Source organism: Oxyura jamaicensis, chromosome 3, assembly GCF_011077185.1.
Source record: "Oxyura jamaicensis isolate SHBP4307 breed ruddy duck chromosome 3, BPBGC_Ojam_1.0, whole genome shotgun sequence".
Classification (NCBI taxonomy): Eukaryota; Metazoa; Chordata; class Aves; order Anseriformes; family Anatidae; genus Oxyura; species Oxyura jamaicensis.
The window spans coordinates 71,822,728-71,843,110 of record NC_048895.1 but is presented as its reverse complement, the minus strand read 5'-3'; the positions used below and the strand labels follow the sequence as shown (position 1 = coordinate 71,843,110).

General features: G+C 44.4%; 1 protein-coding gene across 1 annotated transcript in view; it reads right to left on the bottom strand.

The window, feature by feature from the left end:
- Positions 1 to 286: 286 nt before the first annotated feature.
- Positions 287 to 20,383, bottom strand: part of SCML4 (Scm polycomb group protein like 4) — a 59,013-nt gene continuing 38,916 nt past the window's right edge. Inside the window, exons 7-9 of the mRNA XM_035322879.1 lie at positions 12,960 to 13,226; positions 5,298 to 5,440; positions 287 to 935 (exon numbers count right to left, since the gene is read on the bottom strand). Coding sequence (XP_035178770.1) covers positions 810 to 935; positions 5,298 to 5,440; positions 12,960 to 13,226 — 536 coding nt within the window. The 3' untranslated portion in view covers positions 287 to 809. The remainder of the gene's footprint in view (positions 936 to 5,297; positions 5,441 to 12,959; positions 13,227 to 20,383) is intronic.

Genomic DNA, 20,383 nt, shown 5'->3' with positions numbered 1-20,383 from the left:
GCTGGGAGCCTGCGATTCCTTGTCAGTATTTAGAGATGTGCTGGCTGGGAGAGTTGCGATGGTCAAAGCTCATCAAACAGAAAGCCCCGTGTCATCTGAGCTCCAGCCCCAAGTCTGTTAGGGCTGCTCCCTCTAGTGGGAAAAAGTACTTCGGCTGAAAAAAAAACCTCCATCCAACCTTTTTTTTTTTTTTTTTTTCTTTTTTTTTTCTTTTTTTTTTTTTTTTTTTTTTTTAAATTTTTTTTTTTTTTTTTTTTTTTCCCCCTTTTTAAAATTTTTTTTTTTTTTTTAGTTATTTTTATTTCTTTTTTTTTTGCCAAGTTGCAGAATTCAAGTTTTCCGGACGATAGTGCAAGACACAGGGTCATTCCCACCAGAAGACAACAGACCAAAGGCCACCCTTTCCCCAGAGCCTTGAGCAGCGGCGGTGGAGCCGGCACCCAGCGGTGGCCCCGCAGCAGGTGCAGGACCCTCGGTTTGTCTGCCAGCAGTCCTCAGCATACACCATCACTGTGTTTGCTTTTGATTTTCCACTTCTGATTACAAAAATAGGACTTAGTATAATCATAATAACATCAATGGTACAAAATAAGTATATACTTTTTTTGGCAAATTATTAACACAAACAGCCCGAAAGCTCCCATTTGATTAAAAAAATTGTGAAGATGCACAAATGTTGAAAAAGGCAAAGTCTTTGTTTAAAAAGAGGGAAAAACAATCTGCAAAAGAATGCATTTCTGTAAGGCAGCACGTTACCTTTAGTTTTCTGTCTAGATTTAGGTCAGGTTCTGCTGTTGTTCAAGAAATTGTTAGAACTTGGTTTGCTTGAGCTTATCAATGTGGTAGCACAGTTTCAGCGCAGGTCCCAGTTTCAGCCCCAGGTATTTCATGATCATGTCACTTTTCAGCAGCAACAAAGCATTGCCATCAATCTCCTGGTTTCAAAAGAGAAAAAGAGAATCAAAATGTGTTAACCTCCCTTACAGCACTGCGAAAGCAAGACAGCAGAGCTGCATCCTGACACATTAAACAAGGTGAATCAGAAACAGCGTGTCTTAGACCGGAGATGGCTGAAATGTCAGGAATTCTGAAATTTCATTAAAAAATTGAAAGCTAAGGTAGGATAAAAGGAAGCTCTAAAGGAGGCTTTAATCAAATATTACTTTTGTTCTTCAAGGAGCTCTAAGGTTTGTCTATGTTTTCAATTACTTGGCATAAAATCACGAGGATTCTTATTTTTTTATTTTTAAATCAGGTTTGCTCTAAGCCCAATTCTGAGAAAAAACAGTTGACCTTGAGAGAAAGGAGTGAGTGATGGAGAGACAGAAGGATGTGGCCTCATGAACTGCTGATAGCACACCTCTGACTCTGAGCTCCAGCTTTGTCCCTGACTATCTACACATTTCACATGTCTCCAGTACTCTTACACCCAGTGGTATATACATATATTTATTGAAATGAAGACAGTAGTAACATGTTTAATTGGATTTATTAACAAAATCTATTCAAATTTAATTTTACCCCCATGTCAGTGGTGGAAATTGCCACCAAATACAGCTGTTTATCCCAGACCCGTTGGCTTGAAAACCTTTTGTGCTTACAAAGTGCTTGTACTGAGCAGAGGATAGCACCGATGCACAGACACGGGACACGGTCTTACTATGGACTCTCTTGTGACTGTACAACACAGAAGCTTTCAAATACACTGTCCTTTCTTGGATCCTGAGCTCATATGTTTTTTCCCCAGCTATATTAGTGGATCTGCTTAAAAATACTACCTCTCCTCTCAGTCTCCACTTCCTTACTTGGATCATCACAGCTAAAACATAACTAATGCTGTGTGTGTGTGTGCATACATACAAACAAACACACTAGTGTGTATATATTATATTCTATGTTTTTGATGGTCACGTCTTTCCTCTGTGATCCATTACCTACTAATTAAGCAATAGTATGGATCCTATTTTGCCCTGATCATTATTATTCCATTCAGCAGGTGATTCAGCTGATGAGCAGCTAAGGTCACTTTCTGATTAACTCAATCAATTGATGCTCTTCATTCTGCAACCCCCACTCTATCCATTACAGGAACTCTTTTTCCTCCCCCTCTCTTTTCCATTATTTTAAGGAAGTTAAGGAAAGGAAGATTAAGTATTGCATATAATTAATATTTGCTTAAGAAAGAAAAACAAACTCCTGGAACCGTGATGCCATAAGGTAAAATCTCTGTCAAGGGTTTGGTGCAAATGCAGCTGTTTCTAAATGTTGAGTTCAGCATTTTATTATTTCCTTTATTATTACTGTGTAGGGGTCAAAATTAAACTCCATGACTAGAGTATGCCAGAGGGAGCATTCATATCCAATTAAATATCCCATATTAGCCATGTCCCTGTGCAGATTGTTGGCTCGATTTCTCTTTAGTATTACTGTGTCAGCCCTTTAAAAACTAATTTTAAAATTGAAAGACTCTATAGCATGGTCCCCAAGTCTGCAGTAGCCCCAACCAGCTGGCTTTGAATAGGCTCTGGAGCTGGTAAAATCCAGCGTGCTTAGTTTGTACCACATTAGTTGAGATCTGGCCCCCTGCAAGTTAGGATATTGCAGGACAACATTGCTGTGTTCCTGCAAGGGATGGGAGCAACAAATGTATGAGCTGTGAGGTAATGATACAGTGGGAGCAAACATACAGCTTCCACATGCAAGAATGAGTACTACTGTGTCTGTGCTAGCTTCTTGCAGAAGTTGGTCTGAGGACACTGCTCAAAAAGCAGAGTTCCCCTAACCAAGCCCTGTGCCATGTGAACAAGAATTGCACCGAGCTGTGGATGTCTGTGGGTGTCCCCCCACCATGAGGCTTTTAATGAGAAGGATGCAAGTCCAGATCTTCATGAGTGTTTAAGCAATTAATTATGAGTAAAATCAAAAACATGAGGATCTATATCTCAAATAGGAATAAAAAACTTTTTTTTTTATTATTTATTTTTTTTAGTGCTCCTCAGTCTTGTGAACAGACACCAGGTGGTAAGGCCACCACCTGTGACAGGAGTGCAGCAAGTGGCAGCTCAGCAGTCAGTGCCCCAAAAATTGATATGAAGAGAGTCTAGGGAAAGATGCAAGCTCACAAGTGTCATGTCTAGCACTGGCAGAGACAGGTTGCTCTTTAAATAAATGGTATTCATTATGTTAAACTCAAAGGTTTTTGTCTCCTTCATACATGCGTTTGCCAATCACTGGCCATAATTAAACTGTCAGACCATAACATTTCTTCAAGCCCTTCCAGCCTGAATTTTCTACCTGATAATTCCCTTTGTAGCTCTTTTAGCTCCTCTGTTTCCCTTCCCCCAGCCTGTCTACCACGGCCTGCCTGTTGCCGAGAGGGCACTGCACGGGGCTCTCACACAGAGCTGCCACCAGGTCCCTGCCAGGCCCATGGCTCCTTTATATGACAGAGGGGAGCTCATAGGCAGTTTCATGGTCTTGGTGAACCCTGTCAGGAGCTGTCTTGGGTGTCTTGGCAAGAGGACAGACTCCTGCTTGTGGTGAGAAGAGCAGAGCTGGAGCCACGATCATCCCGCAAGGCACGCTGTAGCTGTGACCGATGCGGGCTACACCTCCCTGCCGCTGGGAGAGCCAGCTCTTGGGACAAGAGCTCTTGAGCTCTTGGGAGCAAGAGCTCAACACCCACATGGCTCCATACAGCAACAGGAAAGAGATCTGCCCTCATGCAGGATACCTCCCCCAGCCTTCCCTTCCTCATGGCCCCACCACACTTTTCCTCCCGCCGTCATAGCTGAGATGAGCTGACTGCCAAAGCAACAATTTCAGGTGACAGCTGGGCCTTGTCAATGACAGTAAGTGCTGCTAAGTAAATTATGCACCTGCTTCATGGAAAGATTGAACATTCAGGAAGATATGGCTAAGGTTAATGGACTAATCACTTGTCTCTCACCTCTGAGGTCTCCATGCTAATCCAGATGAGATTTGAAGGCTGAAAAATTGCAGGGACATATATAACTTGAAGGCGTAATTGAATTGAGTTGTGTGGTAATCTTACACAGGTTCTCACACCTGCTGCATATTGTACAAGGAAACCAGTGATAAGTAGGGCCCCGTAGGTGCTGGGTGCTTCACAAAGGCCGACAGGGACAGTCTTCAGGGGCAATTTAGCTTGGTGTCCCTGGTCACAGAGCAGCAGCAGTATTGTGGCACGGCGTGCTTTGGTGCAGCTGGCCCAGTGACAGCCCAGAGTGTGTCACCACCATGCTGCTCTGTAAAAACATGCAGTGCCATTCTTTGCTAGGAATGGAAACTGGACAAAAATGATGCTTTTGCACTGTGCATATCTCACAAGATTAAACATTTCTCTTCTTTGCAGTGTACATGTACACCTCTTAGACCATGGCATTTCTCTCTCCATCACATGCAAGGCTGTTTCCTGGTGCACAACCCTTTCTGATAGTCTCAAAAACTTATGCCAAAGCAAGTTCCTTTAAGTCTGCATGTGGCTTAGTTATCTGCCTGGTGCCCACAAGATCAACACAGGCCATGTTTTCATTAAACAGCTGTGCAAATCTCACTTCTCTGCAGAAGGCAGGGAAAGCAGGCTAGCACCTGGCACATAATCACAGCTTTGGTCCTAGCACGACTGTGCAAACTCTGTTGTTCTCATCCCAGCACACTGTCTCAATGCCCAAGGCTGGTGTTCTGATCTGGTCAAGTAGTGATGGAGGAGGCTGGGAATGCCATTGGATGCAGTGCTACCAACACCTTATGCAGCAGCAGAACGAGGAAGTCAGATGTCTGTTCACAGTCCTCTTTACTATATCGTATTCTCCAGTGAGTCAGCAGGTCTGTTAAATTTGGTTATGTAGGCTCTTTTGGGCTTCTACTGCTAAATATCTAGAGACATAAAAAATGCTCTTCAGAGAAGAATCATAGGTATCCTGAGAATAAATTGTCATTGAGGCAAGGCTTTTTTGTGCCAATTTGACAATGAAAAACGAACACTAGATCCTCTGTGCTTTCTCTTAGGTTTAGCATAATAACAATTTATGCTGGCATACAGGGAGCAAATAGTGAGCGTTTTCTAAAGACATTCATAGGATCTCTTTGTTGAACGATAAGTGAGCTCTTCTTCAGCACTTCCCCACTCCTCCCCAAAGGTGCTGAACCCCTTTCAGGGCCCTGTGTTCAACCAGGCTGAGCACAGGCACTGCCTATAGGCAGGCTGTGCACTTGGCTTAAATTCCCCAGAAACACCAGGGCAACATTTTAAAAGGTTGCAGCCTTTTACATACATGTTTTCTGAAGAGCTCCACGTGGGGACCTAAAGCGTGAGGGTCTGCGTCCTTCACGAACCAAACCACGTCATCCACAGTCCAGGTCAAAGGATTCTTGCTTGATGGCCGAGCTGTGTCTTGTTCTGGTGAAGGACTTGAGGCTGTCAGTACACACAAAAAAGGCAACAGCAGTGCATTACAATGGCATGCAGTGGCTTCCTTGGTTTGTGAGCGTGCAGCAGTGCGGCAGCCCCATGTTTTGGATGTTGGATATGTGTGTATCATCCTGAGATGACGGGGCGGGGAGAGAAGGGGTCTTGGCAGTTCCAGATCCGACTGCTTACTGGGAGACATGATCCCAGCTGGTGAATTGTGTTAAAAAACATGAAACCCTCAGGTTCCTGCTGGGGAAGGAGAAATGTGCCAGCTGCCAGGCTCCTAAACCAGGCTGCCCCTGCTGTCTGATGCGCAAGCAGTGGGGATTTGGGCTCAAGAAGACACCACCCTCCCACCTGGAGAGAAAGTGCTTCGGCACTAAACAAAGGAGCTTGCCATTGAAAGTGAAGGACAGAGGGTAAAATCAGACTTGAGCAGATAGGTTTTTTCTTTGCATACAGATATTCAGACTTATCTTGGAGCTTAGAGGAGGGTTCCTAGTCAATACCCTACTAATCTTAGTCTCACACAAAGCTGAGGGTCCCCAGTGAATGTTGATTTGGAGAGCTACTGAAACATGTGAAGATGAACATTGCACGTGTAATTCTTTAATGGTACAAGCCCTGGATGATTTAAGGTCACTTTGGCTTGTTGTAGCTCTAAATCAAGTGAAAAAAGACACATTGGAATGAAAGTACATTTATGTTTTTATCCTGAGTCTCTGCAGAACTATAAATCTTAGCCTCCATGTGTATATAATTTGTTCACACACCCCCTTATGTTGTTCCATGAAGAACTACATTATGCTAGGTTACAGGAAAGCTGCTTACTTTTGTTTGTGTCCACACAAAGCAAACTTTACATTAGCAGGTGACAGCACATAAACGTTTAAGATGTTACTTGCCCAGACCTGCTCATCTCTTTCTGTTAAGGCCCGATTTTCAATGAGAGTTGCAAATGATAAGCAAACAGACACTACGGAAGGCAGAAAAGGAAGCAGAAGAGTGTGAGCAGAGGCAGACCAGAGACACCCACACCATAGCCTGGAGAAGCCCCAGGTAGCCAAGAGGGGAATCAGAATGGCTCAGAGCTGCTGAGGAGAGAAGGACTGAGCCCTCCAGAGAAATACTGAGCTTATAAAGATAGATTAAATATATGAAAACACCACGTGTGGCTCAAAACACCATTGTAATTCCTGTGACCAAATGTAGTGGGCTGGGTTTGTGGCTTAGGTAAATCATTTTGATGGTTTCAATAGAGCTGTGCTGATTTATGTGAGTGGAGGATCCGCCCATATACGCACAATAACAGCTTTATGTGCATGTTGGTCCTTTTTTTCTCGCCACATCCTCGTCCCACAGTATAATGTAATGGGGTATATTTTGCAGTTATGAAGGATGAACTCCAGTAAGCAGCAGTGCTATGAATGTGTAAATCTGGTCAATGGGCTTCATAATGGGATGTGATGTAAATATCATGATAATTACGCTCTCATTTGCTAAGTCACAGTTCTGGATATAAAGGACAAGGAATAGCCGCGGGTCCTTGTAATTAGACAGCGAGGACTGGGGTTCGTACGGACTCAGGCGACCCTGGGCTCTGCGCACAGAATAAATGCAATACACGGTGGTACAGACACCATCTGGACTCTTTGGCATGAGGCAATGAAGACAAAGAGTAGGAAACGAATGGGGCAATCTCAGCCAGCCCCTGGATCATCAGTAACATCGAGCAAGTTTGTCAGGGGCGAGCGGGAGAACCGAGACTTGCCTTGGAGGCAGAGCAGCAAGTACCTGGAAAGGGACTCCAGTAGCTTGATTTGCTTGTGGCACGATCTGCTGCTGGTCTGGTGGCAGCTGGTGAGGAGAGATATTGCCCCTGGGCACCTCAAACCAAGGGGCGGGGGAAAAATGGGCTTTCGTGAGCCAGTGGAAAACAGAGAGGGGAAAGGCTTGACTGTGCCCAAAGAGAGGCCAGGGAAGGGCAACGGGGTGCAGCTAGCCCCTGGGAGCAGCTGGGGGCCTTTCTGGGTATGAGAAATATTGGTAATAAAAGAACGGAGTGAGGAGGAAGGGTTGAAATGACAGGGGAACTCCACGCACTCCTCTGCAGTCTAGCAATCGATAGCGTAAATCCGATTTTTTAAAGACAAATATAGAAATGACCTTTCTAAAGAGACTACATGGCCAGAACTCTTCCAGCCTCCAGCAAGTGAAGATAACCCTTTCAAATCCCTTTCTGAGATATAATACATCAATATAAACACAATAATTATGCATAGCCATAACTCTTCTTTATTTTAAACCTGTATTTACCTACCTGGAGCCAAGTCCTCTATTCCCTGCTGCTTTTTGATGAATTAAGATGTGTTATTTTCCTGGTGTGTAAGCGACTACCTTTAAATGCTGTTAGTAAAACTGGGATACTGTCAGTTTGCAGACAAATTTCTTGAATGCAGTTCTTAGATGGTAAGGCTGGAAGCAATCTGTTTTTTGCATACATTTTAAAATGTATTTTTTAAATTTACTCTGGCTTTTTAACTTTGTAGTTTACACATTAGTGCAATTTCTTTATTTCCAAAAGAAAATAAATCATTTCATGCCTACACAAAGGCAGAGGTTTTATGTTTCAATAGCATCACCTCGGTAAAAGATTATATTAAGCACAAAAGTGTGTGATGGCAGCAGGGCAAGTACTATACATTTTTTTCTTATCAGAAGGTATTCACACTTAACCTAAGAATTAGATAAATGAGGAAGTCTCATGTCTCCCGGGTATCCTATGCCATTCTGTCATCAGAATTAATCAAGATGATAATGAATACTCAGATTACAAAGAGATGGGAGTGCTCGGGACCAATAATTATTTTTAGAGATTGTAATCTAGGTCAAATCCAATTTCCTGTTTTTGACAGGTGGCAAAAAATTTGTCAAATTAATGGAACGGGGTATGGAAATTCAGGTAATCAAAGGGAAACGCTTCCCTTCCTGCCTGTAGCAGAGCCAGGGGAAGACAGGGAGGGAGCTCCCCTCTGGGGAAGGCTCCTGGGGCATCCCAGATGCGACCATTGCCAGGGATGGCTGGGAATACCAGGTCAGCACTCAGTGCCCAGCAAAGATGATGGTGAGATAGATGCAACTGAGCCAATGGCTGAGCTCTCGCCCCCATTTCTGTTTCCAGACCTTCCTGAGAAGGAGGATGGAGAGAGGGAGAGCCAACAGCCGAGTGGCTGCAGAGCCGTGATGAGGAAATACGACACTAAAATGGAGTTAAACCTGTGAAAGAAGGAAAGATAAATAACAGACTCCCTAAATATGTTCTTGGCAAACAAACAGAGCCCAGAGGGAGTGCGGCCATTGATAGATAAGAGTGGAAAGGGAGTGACAGATGAACTTTAATATTGCTGCAGGCCTAAATGATTTCTTTGCCTCAGGGGAAGGGGGTGGGAATGAAAATTTAAAAGGTTCTCTCTGATCGCAGTGGAGCAGATAATAAGGAGCAGCAGATCCACTGAAAGTAAGCCAAAGTAGCAGGCCCTCAAAGGCACGGAGAAATAAGAAATACTTTTTAAAAATAATCTTCCCACTGCAAACAAGGGCAAGAGGAAGGTTTTGCAGGAGAGGCCTAAAAGGCCAGGGTGCACCATGCTGGAGAAGATGGTTGGAAGGGGGAGATCTGGAAAAGCAGGCAGGTGGAAGAATACAATTACAGAATATTTCTGGGCAGGGGAGGCTCAACGAGGTGCAGTCAGCAGAGGCATGGAAAGCAGATTTTGCATTTAACACCTCCACGTATGCTGGCAAGCCCCTTGCAGGAGATGTGTTCACCATGGCTATTGTCCCTGTCCCACCAGCGCTGCAGCTGCGTCCTGCAGGGGATGGGACATGGTGGCCACCAGGGCCACCCAGCTGAATGAGACAGAACCATAAACTGGTGACAAATGTTTACTGGGGCTTTTCTTGCCTTGCTTTTCTTTTACAGTAGAAAAATAAAAAAGCAGATCACTGGAAAAGTCACACCTTTCAGCTTGTAAATGTCCTCAAAAATTAGCAGGCAGGCAGCACTTGCCAAAGCAGTGGGACCAGGGCTGAGCATCCCTTGCCACTGCCTGGGGGAGATGCTGGATCCACCTCCCCAGCCCAGGTGCTTGCAGCATTTCTCTGTAAAAAGAGAACCTTCAGCCCCTGCACCCCCAAATGTTTTCAGGAAATGAATGTATTAAGCAAGCAAGGATTGGCTCTTTAACGAAGGCCCTCAGGTGATAATAATTAACTGCTAATATTGGATAATAAAATCTGCATAAAGCCAGCAAGCTACAGGGCAAGGTTAAGGTTATTATGTTGTGCTTGAACACAGAATTCTTCACGCTTGGAATAAAGGGCTTGTTTGTCTGTTACATAAGCAAGCTTGGAAAGGTTTAAGGTTTATGATGTCCTTGACTATTCCTTCCCTGATTTAAGAGCTTCAGTTTGGCAAATGATGACAGAAAAGTGCATGTTTATCTGTAAGCAGCCCCAACTGGTTTTCTGAAATGACATTTCTCTTTTTTTTTTGGTTTGGAATTTTTTAGCATAATCAGAGAGAATTAGGCATCATGCTTCCGATCGCATTAATGAGAGCTTTGAGGTTTAATCTCATCCATTCCCCTTGAAAAACATTTTCTGCTATGCACTGAGATGTGTTTTATGGTTATGATTTTTTTCCATGATATTTGCACACCCTGATAAGTAACGCATGATATTTTTCAAAAATATCTGCTAAGTAAAGAGGACTGGCTTGAGGTTTTGGAGAGAAATCCTTCCTCTTTTTAATGAGTCCTGCCTATCCCTTCCTTGTGAGTATGCAAACTGAGGAGGATTAGAACAGATACTGGCGTGCACCAATTACTCATCTTTGTTCGCTTATGATTCAGCAGCATATAAATTGTCCCTAGAAAGAGGAAAAACACATGCAGAAGCATCACAGTGAGGATGCAGATTCCTAAGACCATTGCAAGAGAGATTTTGCCAAGATGGTAATTAAACTCCAGTGTAGCTGCACCAAGGTAGTCTCAGGAAGATATATATTTAAAAAGGCTGGGATTGCCAGTTAAAGTAGAAGGAGCAGAGTAGCTGAAAAATATGATAGCTGTGAAAAAAAAGCAGACAACGTTTTGTAGACATCTATGGTGGGTATTCCAGCGTTACTGAGTTGCGCTTTGGAACCGATGTTATCACAGAGAAGGATTCAAAACCAGGCTGTGCCTGGAAGCAGCACGGTTTCTTTAATGCTAGAAGGGACACCATAATAAATCTGTGGGCACCTTGACTTCATGGTTGTCACTGTGTTACAAATCACAGCCACTGAAAACTGCCCAGCCTTAGCCAAGAGCAAACTGCTCTCCTCTGCTTCAGAGGAACCAGCTCCTGCCATGGGTAGCGGGAGTCTCTGCTGGGGTCTCCAGAAAGCAGCTGAGAAGTTGAGAGGCAATGGGATGGTGGTGGTACAAACAAAACTAAATAAAACATTTTTGGGATAAGTCCTTTTATCCCAAAATGTCATATCTAGCAGCTTGAAGACACTTGGAGCTGCTTCAAGGATGCCCAAACCTCACAAGTGTCTGGTCAAAAAGCAATGTTTTCCTCTTTGCTCCTCAAAGTGCTGTACTATGTTTCAAGCTAGGGAAATATAAGAACCTGCAAAGCCTATAGTATGGACAATCTATGGCTTTCCTGTTGGTTCAGTACTGGAAAAATAACCCGCCATCTCTTAAGCTTTCATTTTGCAAAGGCTGCAGATTTTGAGGGGAGTCACAATAAGAGAGATAGAGCTGCCTCCTGAGGCTTAGCTTTCCACTTAGGACTGATGAGTTTTCACAAGACATTGGCCAAGTCTGGGAAACAGTGACATTCACAGTCAGAAACAAGAAGAGAAAGTAATGCAGATGAGCAAGCTTAAGGAGCCTTGTTTTTAAACTTCAGTCTCTTGAACACAGATTCAAACCCATGATACCAAGGCTTTTCTCCACACAGCATATTTTTAAAGCACAGGAACTTTACCACAGTATTTTTCAGATGCTGAAAATGTGCAAATCATTGTTAAATCTTGGCTCCTTGCAGAAACACCTGCAGTTTCCAGTTGAAATGTGAGGGCAGAAAGAGAGTGTAAGGAGTTAATGCTAGACAAAAGGATGAGGGGGAACCAGCAAGGCTTCTGCAAGAGGAAAAAAAAAAAAAAAAAAAAAAAGCAAAAACAAAAAGAACCACCCAGAGTGACAGTAGATTCCATTAATAAATGAGGAAGGGAAAAAATTAATGACTTAAAAATGGCTGAGACACTCAACTCCATTGTTAGATCTATCTTCAAGATGAAAAATGCATAAATGAAGCTTGAATAATTAGTAAGGGGTGAAGACACTATTCAAATCACTACTGATAAGGACTTTTTAATTGAGAAATTAGAAAATGTAAAAAAAGACAAAGTTAGCAGAAGTTCAGATAATTACCTAACCTGTATGATGAACCCAGGTCATTTGTGGGGGTGAAAAAATCATTGCTAACAGGGAATATAGCAGTAAGCTGGAGAAGGGCAAATACAACCTGGGTTTAGAAACCACACTTGCCACTGCCGTGGCCAAATTTCTCATGATATTGTGAACTTCTGGCTGCCTGTCTGTGTGCACCCTGTCCTCTGAGCTGTGCTGCCTGACACCAGGTTGCCCTTTTAGCCCCACATGCTCCCCTCATCTCATCTGTCAAAGGAGTTTTCCTGGAAGGAAGCCTACTCTTGTTACCGAGCCCCATTTTAAGAGGGCTTTGCACCAGCAGAGTGCCCTTGAAGAGCAGAGTGAATGACCCAGCAAACCTAAATCCTATCAGGAGAACTGGGCAAAAGTACAAAGAGAGGGCAGAGGAAGGGTTATTGAAAGCAGTGGTTCCCATGGCATCCCTTGAATCTGCAGATAAACTTCTTGCAACTTTGCTTCCCCAAAGGATAAAAAAGCCTTGAGCAACAAGCTGGATGATTTCTAAAAATATGTTTTGCTGGGCAGTCTTTTTTCAAGTAAACGCTGGTCTAGTTCGTAATTAAAGGAGCAGCTAGGAGGCAAAATCTTCTGCTAACTTGTTTGAGGTAGGCACCAATTTTGGGGTTTGTTCTGCACCATACCTTGTACACAGCTGGTGTCGTACCATTACCTGTCTACAGGCTGCATCAATCTCGGGGAGGAATGCCTTACGTATTAATATTTATATCTGTAAGTTGATAATGGCAGTTTTGATTGCCACTCGATTATACATAATACATATGTTTACATAATTAATAACAGCATTAGAAAACATTCACCAGTTTACTTAATGATGAACAGATTGATTTTGTGTTTACATAGGTTATTATTTCTTCTTCTCAGTGAAAGCATGCATTGTCTGCGTGGATGTCAATCCAGGCACCCCTTATTAATTTTCCCGTGAATTTGGGAATGAGTTAAGACTCCAGCATGGCACCAGCATAGTAACACACATTGCTAACAGGAAGATATTATGTTACCACTTCTGTTTCCTTCAGGATAGGTCCCGTTCCTTGTTGGGCTGGAGGTCTGATGCCGCAGGCCAGTGGAGGAGGACCCCCCTGAAGACGTCTGGGTGGGACGATGGCTGCAGGAGGAAGAGGAGCCTCCAGCAGGACGTCCGTCGGCAGGACTCTGCCGTGTGGCATACATGGAGCCCATGCAGCTGAAGGCAGAGTCGGCAGGATCCATGCTGTACCGCTTCACGTGCACAGGATCGACCAGGTAATCCTCTGGTATGACCGTTTCTGCTCAGCAAGCCAAGAAAGAGAAGGAAACATCAGTAAAATTGAACTAAAGTTTAGCTCCGTGTCCAATTTTCTGTACAGACAGCTGGGCAGGAGGGACAGACAGAGATCCAGGAGGCATCCTTGTTGAGTATCAGTAAACAATAAAAGGAAGCACAACCACTCAGAAGTCAGCAGAGTCACGATAGAGAAATTTTGGCTTGCTGTGTCATCAATTTAGCATGATATTCTCCCACCACTGTCTGGTGGGAAGGCAAATACAGGCCTCACTTCCTTCAAAGTGCTCCCTGAACACCACCAAGGCTGGAAGACTGTGCAGCTATTGTTCTCTCTCTGTCTTTGTTTCAAAAACATGCAAGTTGAAAGGAAGAAAGAAGAGCAGCACTACAGGACAGGGGCAGCTTGTAGGTTAATAACGCCTGGCAGGCAATTACGAAGGAGTGACAGTAATAAACCAAAGTGTTCTGGCTGCAATTATGAAAATTCATCAGAAAATATTCTCGGCTGAAGACATCCATCAGGCCCAATGCTCTGCCAGGAGAAGAGGCTTGATGGCTATGAGCACTCCCAAGTGTCTGCTTGCAAGCAGAGATGCATGAGTCGGTTTCTCATATGGGTGCCGGCATGACAGATGGTTACAAACCTTTTATCTGGTTCTTCACCTCTGGGTTGCACATTATGTGCTGTGTAGGTGGGGTAGGTATAACAGTTTGCACTGACAGACCTATTTTACAGAGCTATGTCCCCCTTGGCTGGGGGTCTAATGGACAGGAGGAGGTTGAGGAGCCTCAGGAATCACAGGTCCAGCCCCTAGAAATACTTGCAACCTGCACCTTAGAGGTTCTCATTGAGACCTGGTGAAACAAGGTGTCAGCATCTGGCAGGCAGGGAGCCACGGATTAGGACAGTGCCTCCCATTGCACCATGATGTTCCTCTGAGCTGCTGAAAATGCCCCAGTCCTGATTGTGCATACAGTCCCTCTAGAGATGTGACCAGGGTGAAATTACCCCTGTGGTGTGGCACATCTTCCCTGCCCAAGCTAGCACTCTCCTCCTGAGGTATCGTGTAGCCTTTCTGAGTAACAGGAAGAATTCATGCTGTAATTTATGCTGCAAGACCCAAACCCCACTGCTAATACATGTTGCAGCTGTATATAACAGAGTTTTCCTTTTAAATTACATTTTCACTGTTTTCCTGTGAAAAAAAAAATCCTTGGTGGCTGCATGCAGTCATTGATGTTAAACATGATTTAGTCTGACAACTCAAATACACAAAAGTTGCACCATGCCAGCATCCTGGCTTCTGTTACATGGTTTCCTGATTTCGCATTCACTTGCTGCTCCCTCTTAAAACTTTGGTCCGTTCTGGGCCAAGACTGGACTCACCATAAGACAGCTATCAGATCTGAAGAGGAGCTGTAAATGAGAAGTTTCCTCACTTTGGGGCACTGGCCTTTGTAACTACAAGTAACATTCCTTTAATAATGTTTATTTTCCCCTTAAATAATTTGGATTCTTACTGAGTAAGTTTTAGTATCCTAATGTTTTCTGCTAGGGGTTTCTGAGCTTGATTCTCTCACAAATATAAGCAGGGTGTAATTCAGTTGAATTCAGTGGCGTTCAGCTAACATAACACAAGCACGAGAGAGATGGGAATCAGACACTATGAACCTTTCTCCCTCGCCTCTGACAGATGCCAAAATTGTATAGCAATTGAGCTAAATACCTTGCTTTTCAGACTCCTCCCAGTAAACCAAAGAAAATCCAATCAAGCCTTCTCATTCAAAGGAATTTAATTACTGTGTAGAACACTTGCAATAAAAGCCTCTTATGCATAAAGGAGACAGCTCTTTCTGTAGCATCCTGCCTGCACCGCATGGAATAATTATGCCTCTTGTGAATCATTACCTCTTTATTCCAGGAAAAGAATGCTCTTTTAATATGATTACAATATGAAGAAGATACAGACCATCCAAACAACAAACAGCATATTAAAACAGCCCTGCTAAATAAACAGCATATGGCTTTTATTACTATGGATATAAATGACTCCTAAATTTGTGAGTGGACACCCGGGATTTTTTACTGATGTCAGACTCTCTCGGTAATCCGTGTAAAATAAGACCTGTGTGGATGAAGTCTCCTGGTGGAAGGACACCCAGGAGTTTTGTATGAGACTAGGATGAGGAACCAGATGCCATAATTTCTGTTCCCAACTCTGCCAAAACTCTTTTCTTAATCCAGATCAATTTGTTCCACCTGTCTCTGCTTTGGGCTCAGTAACATGTTTCAAGCAGTAATGCTTGAAACATGCCCAAGCTGAAGGTGCTCTGGCAGCATGAAAAATGATTTTCATGTAATTAGACAACGAAGAGCAGGAATTACCTCACGCAGCCAGGTTTCTAAGCAAGCCCTTTCAGAGCTCCTGATCTTCAGGTTGACACAAGTAGTCAGCAGATTACAAGAGCAACTCACCAGAGTCATCTCCTCCTGGCCAAGAGAAGCTCAGGAAGAAAGGCAGTTCACAGGCTGGGAAAAAGGAGACTTTGCATTCAAGTATGTGTGGCTAAGGGTTTTAATTCACTTGTTTTTAAAATGTGCTGCTCAGCTTCTGCGCTCCCTGCAAGTGTGGGCTGCTTTGTAAAACTGCACTGGCTGATGCAGCTTGAGCCACCACGTCTTCTAGCTGGGACATATCAGTCAGTGCTTGGGCCCACCGTCACGTGCAGCCTCATTTGTGGAAAGCCATGGCTGTGCAGAGGAAGTGCTGCAGCTCTCGCCCAGGCCAAACACATGGATTTTATTGGAAAAAAAAAACGTGTGGTTTTGGGGAGGAGAGGTTATAATGTCTCTCTTCATTTGCAGTTAGGATGTGCTGGGTGGGATGTGGACCACAGCAGTGGAAGTGGGAAGCACCCCCAGGTGCTTCCATCTCGACGTCAACAGAACAGACAAGACTCAAAAATTACTAAAACATAGCATGTTCACCAATATTAGGAAGCTAAGGAGCTTGGAGATAGCATTAAAAAGCTTCAACCAAAAGGAGTTGGAGAGTCTCCTAGCTAACAGAGTAGCAGGAAGCTGGAGGATCAACGGGCACAGTCTGCTGGAGAGGAGGGATGGTAATATACAAATCTTGGCATAAAACAGGCTGTCTAGCTGGCAGCCCATGGCCTGTCTGGCCACGTGTGCACCAAAGCCCTTGGTGAGCCAGCTGCCCCTTGCCTGGCTGTGCTTCACAGGCTGGGCTTCCTGAGAGCCCCCCACCATGGCCCCAAAGGGGGGGCACCCTGGGCTCAAACACACTCCAACACAGCTCCTGTGGATGCAGTGATGACAACTACATCAGTGATGATAACTACATCAACTACTTACAGTGATGACAACTACAGAGTCACGGCATGGTTGAGATGGGGAGGGAAGAGACCTCTGGAGGTGTCCAACCTCACCTCTCAATCACCAATGAGATAGAACTAGGCTGTTCACAGTGGTGCACAACAGGACAAGAACCAACAGGCAAAGATTGAATACACCATTCAGACTGCATGTAAAGAGAAACCTTTTCCCTGTGAAGACAGCGGTGAAGTAGCAGAAGTTGCCCAGAGAGGCTGTGCAGACAGTGTCTTTGGAGGTTTTCTAAATCCAACTGGATGAGGCCCTGAGTACACAGGTCTGATCCCATAGCTAGCCCTGCCTGGGGCAGAGACGTGGAACAGAGACTTTCTGGTGTCCCTTTGCACCTGAATTATCTTCTGGTCCTAAGATCAACATCTCCACTCAGGTAAGCAGCCACAAAGTGTGGAGGAGGACCACTTTGGGGAAGGTTGGGGAAGGTTGATATAAGGGGCCAATGGTCCTTACAGAGGCAGCAAGAGAGGCAGACTCAATGTCCAGAAGCTCACAAAAAACTGCGGAAGCTTTCTGTGCTCATATTTCTCCATCTCCCTGTTTGTAAAACACAGAAGCTGCACAAGCTGCAGCTCAAGCAGTGATGCGTATCAAAATAGCTGCATTTGTTGAGCTCCCAGAAGGCCATGTAAAGTACATGGCTTTCACAGATACTAATCCCACTTTGACCAATTAGAGGAAAACATATTTTCTAAGGCAATAGAAGAAAACATAACTCTCCACTGAGGTTTAAAATGCAACAGTTTCATAAATCTGTAGCTTAGCCCTTCTGTATTCTGTTGCACTTCTGTATTTTATTTTCTGTGTAGTCAGCAGAAGGGCACACGCTACAGAAAAATTAGTATGCAATGTTTTAAAACAGGGTTTATGAGAAAGCTGTATTGAGCCTTTGCTTAGAGCACAGTAGTCTCCATATCACTTTGCACCACCTGAGATGCACAAGCCATTTTGAATTAGTTTTCCTTTCCAAGAATGGTCCATAGGCAACTGGTCCGCAAAGTGCAAGGTTATTACATCTAGCACACCTTAAAATGTAGCAAAGGAGGAGGAAAAAAATAAAATTAAAAATAAAAATAATTTAAAAACCCACCTATTTTCCCAATTTAAAAATTCAGGCTTCTTTAGCCGAGATCCTTAAACTAGCAGTCTGCGTGTTTCCCAGCCAACCTCCTGAAGACGGGCCAGCAGAAGAACCTGCAGCTCAATTCCCAGTGCTGCTGCCGACCTCTGGGGTGACCTTGGTCAGGTTATCTACCACCTCTGGACAACAATTCTCCATTAGCATGAAGAAAAGTAATCGTTTTCTCTTTCACCTCTGCAGCATGGTTAGTCATTCTCCTTGGGGTACATCTGTATGCCACTGCAGGGTGCCACGTGGATGTAACGCTGCATGTGTGAATGCAAAACACATACAATGGACCTTTCATATTGTCTGGGAGTAGAGGCACTCCAGAGAGAACAACAAAGTTTCCCATTAGGAAAGCAAATGAAAATTAATTGCAAGTCAAGCAGGAGATGGAGAAGAGAATATATCTAGGAAAGATGTTCCTTAGCTGACATTTTCCTGGGCAGATATAACCTTTCACTAAACCCAGAGCACAGGATGGAGGTGCAGGGCAGTCCCTGTGGCCAAGGGGCAGCCTTTCTCTCTGGCAAGCCAAAAGGCCTGGGGGAGCCAGCCCCAGAAAAGGGGCCTTCAGCCCCCCCAACCCTCCTCCTCCTCCCGCGTGAGGGCATCTTCCAGGCTGCTCCCAACACAGCCGCCTTTGGCCACGCGTGGGCCACTCCGTCACAGAGGCTTGCTGAGGTCACAGTGGCCACCACTGCCCTGCCCTTGCTGCGGGCCCTATAAAACAGGAGCCCTGCCGCTGGCCCGCCACCCTTTTTCTATTTTTTCAGCTATTTTCTGTCTCCCTTTTCTGCTTTCCCTCCTCCTGTGTTGCTGACCTGCATAGCCATTTCCTCCACAGGCATCTCCCTTCTCCCCATATCACACATTCATTCACCTGGCTTTCCCTTTCCTGATACCTTGTGGGGGTTCTTCCCTCAACTGCTGCTTGGACAGCAGAGCCTGGGGTCAGGGCAGTGAGCTGGGGACAGGGGCCCCGTTCACATTTATTGGGGCACATCCTGCACAGGGGCAGCTGCCACGGGGTACTGCCTGCTCACACCTCGCCCTGGGAGGAAGCACGGAAGGCAGACAGACGCCTTACTTTCACTGCCCTTCCCAGCAAGGACACCCACCACAGCACCCTCCCTCCTTGTCCTGTGGGGTGCTGACAGCTGGGGTCCTGTTTCACACATTGGTGGCTTCCTTGGACAACAGCCCTTACTTTGGACTAGTGCTTCTGTGTCATTCCATAACCTCTTACTCCACCACCTGCAATGTTCTGCCATCTGTATTAGCTCTAATTAAATTCTCCATTAACTTCTTTTCCTCACAATCAATATAAAACTTTTCTTTCTCTCTCTTTCTTTCTTCCTCTCTCTTTCTTTCTTTCTTTCTTTCTTTCTTTCTTTCTTTCTTTCTTTCTTTCTTTCTTTCTTTCTTTCTTTCTTTCTTTCTTTCTTTCTTTCTTTCTTTCTTTCTTTCTCTGCCCCACTCTTCCATTTTTTTTCTCTTGTCTCTTATTCCCAATATTATTTAGTGATGGGCTTTGCCCTCTGACCCCTCCCTGCACCTTTTTAAGTGCTACCATATATTTTCTATAATGGGTTGACCAGATGTGAACTCAATATTTTAAGCAGCATGATATCATAGCTTCCCCAGACCTCTCCTCTCCCCCTGCCAGGGCCAGCTTTGCCTCATCTCCCAGTCATTTTGAGAGGAGCTAAGCACAGCAGCAAAGTCCCGTCAAGAGACTCCTTGTATGTTTCTATCTTCCCTGTATTTTGTACGTCCTGGTCCTGGTTCCAGCTCCCTGCCCAAGGGTGGGTGCCGTGGGGGAGCAGAGGGGACGATTTTCAGCAGCTGTGTAGAGTCCCGCTGGCCAGGATCATGCAGTTAACTCCTGCCCTGGTATTATTCAGATTATTAATCAATGCCTTTTATTCAGCTTATTCATCTTGCCTTTGCCAAGAAGTGGGTAAAGGAGATTCAGGTTCTGGCCCAGGAAGTTTCTCACTCTAATGTTTCTCCAGAGAAACAATCAAATTTCTCTGGTTCTCATTAACAGGCTCTCTAAATATCTGTTTTTCTTTTCCTTTAGTTGAGACCAGTGGAAACACAGCCTTGTGACCTGTACAGCTCTTCCATCACACCACACAGCCATGTCTGTTTTTCTTTACTTACGAAGCTAGTGGCCAGACACGTTGGGTCCCTGTAAGTAGTCATCTTCAAGGATGAGTTCCAAAAAAAAAACCCCTACATTTTTGTCTAACAAACTCCAGCTATCAAGGGTTAGAAACCCTGAATCTCAGCCTTCATGTGAGGACAAGTAAAACTGGGGAGAACACAAAAAGCCAAAGCAGAAATGCAGAAATAACCACTTCAGGTGAGTTTAGCCATCAGTTCAATCTGGTGCAAGCTGGAGAGGGAGGGAGCAGACAGATTGGAGCAGTATTTAACAGTGTGAAGATATGGTTCTGAACTGCTATCTTCTATGTTAACATCAGCTCTTAGAAGATTAAAAAAATAACTTTTTCTGTGTCTGCCAAGCAGCCTTGCATTTTTCCACCCAGTCGGAAATGGACCGTGCGCCTTATCTGCCTTGTAGCTTGAGCCTACATGCATCTATCTGAAGATAAGA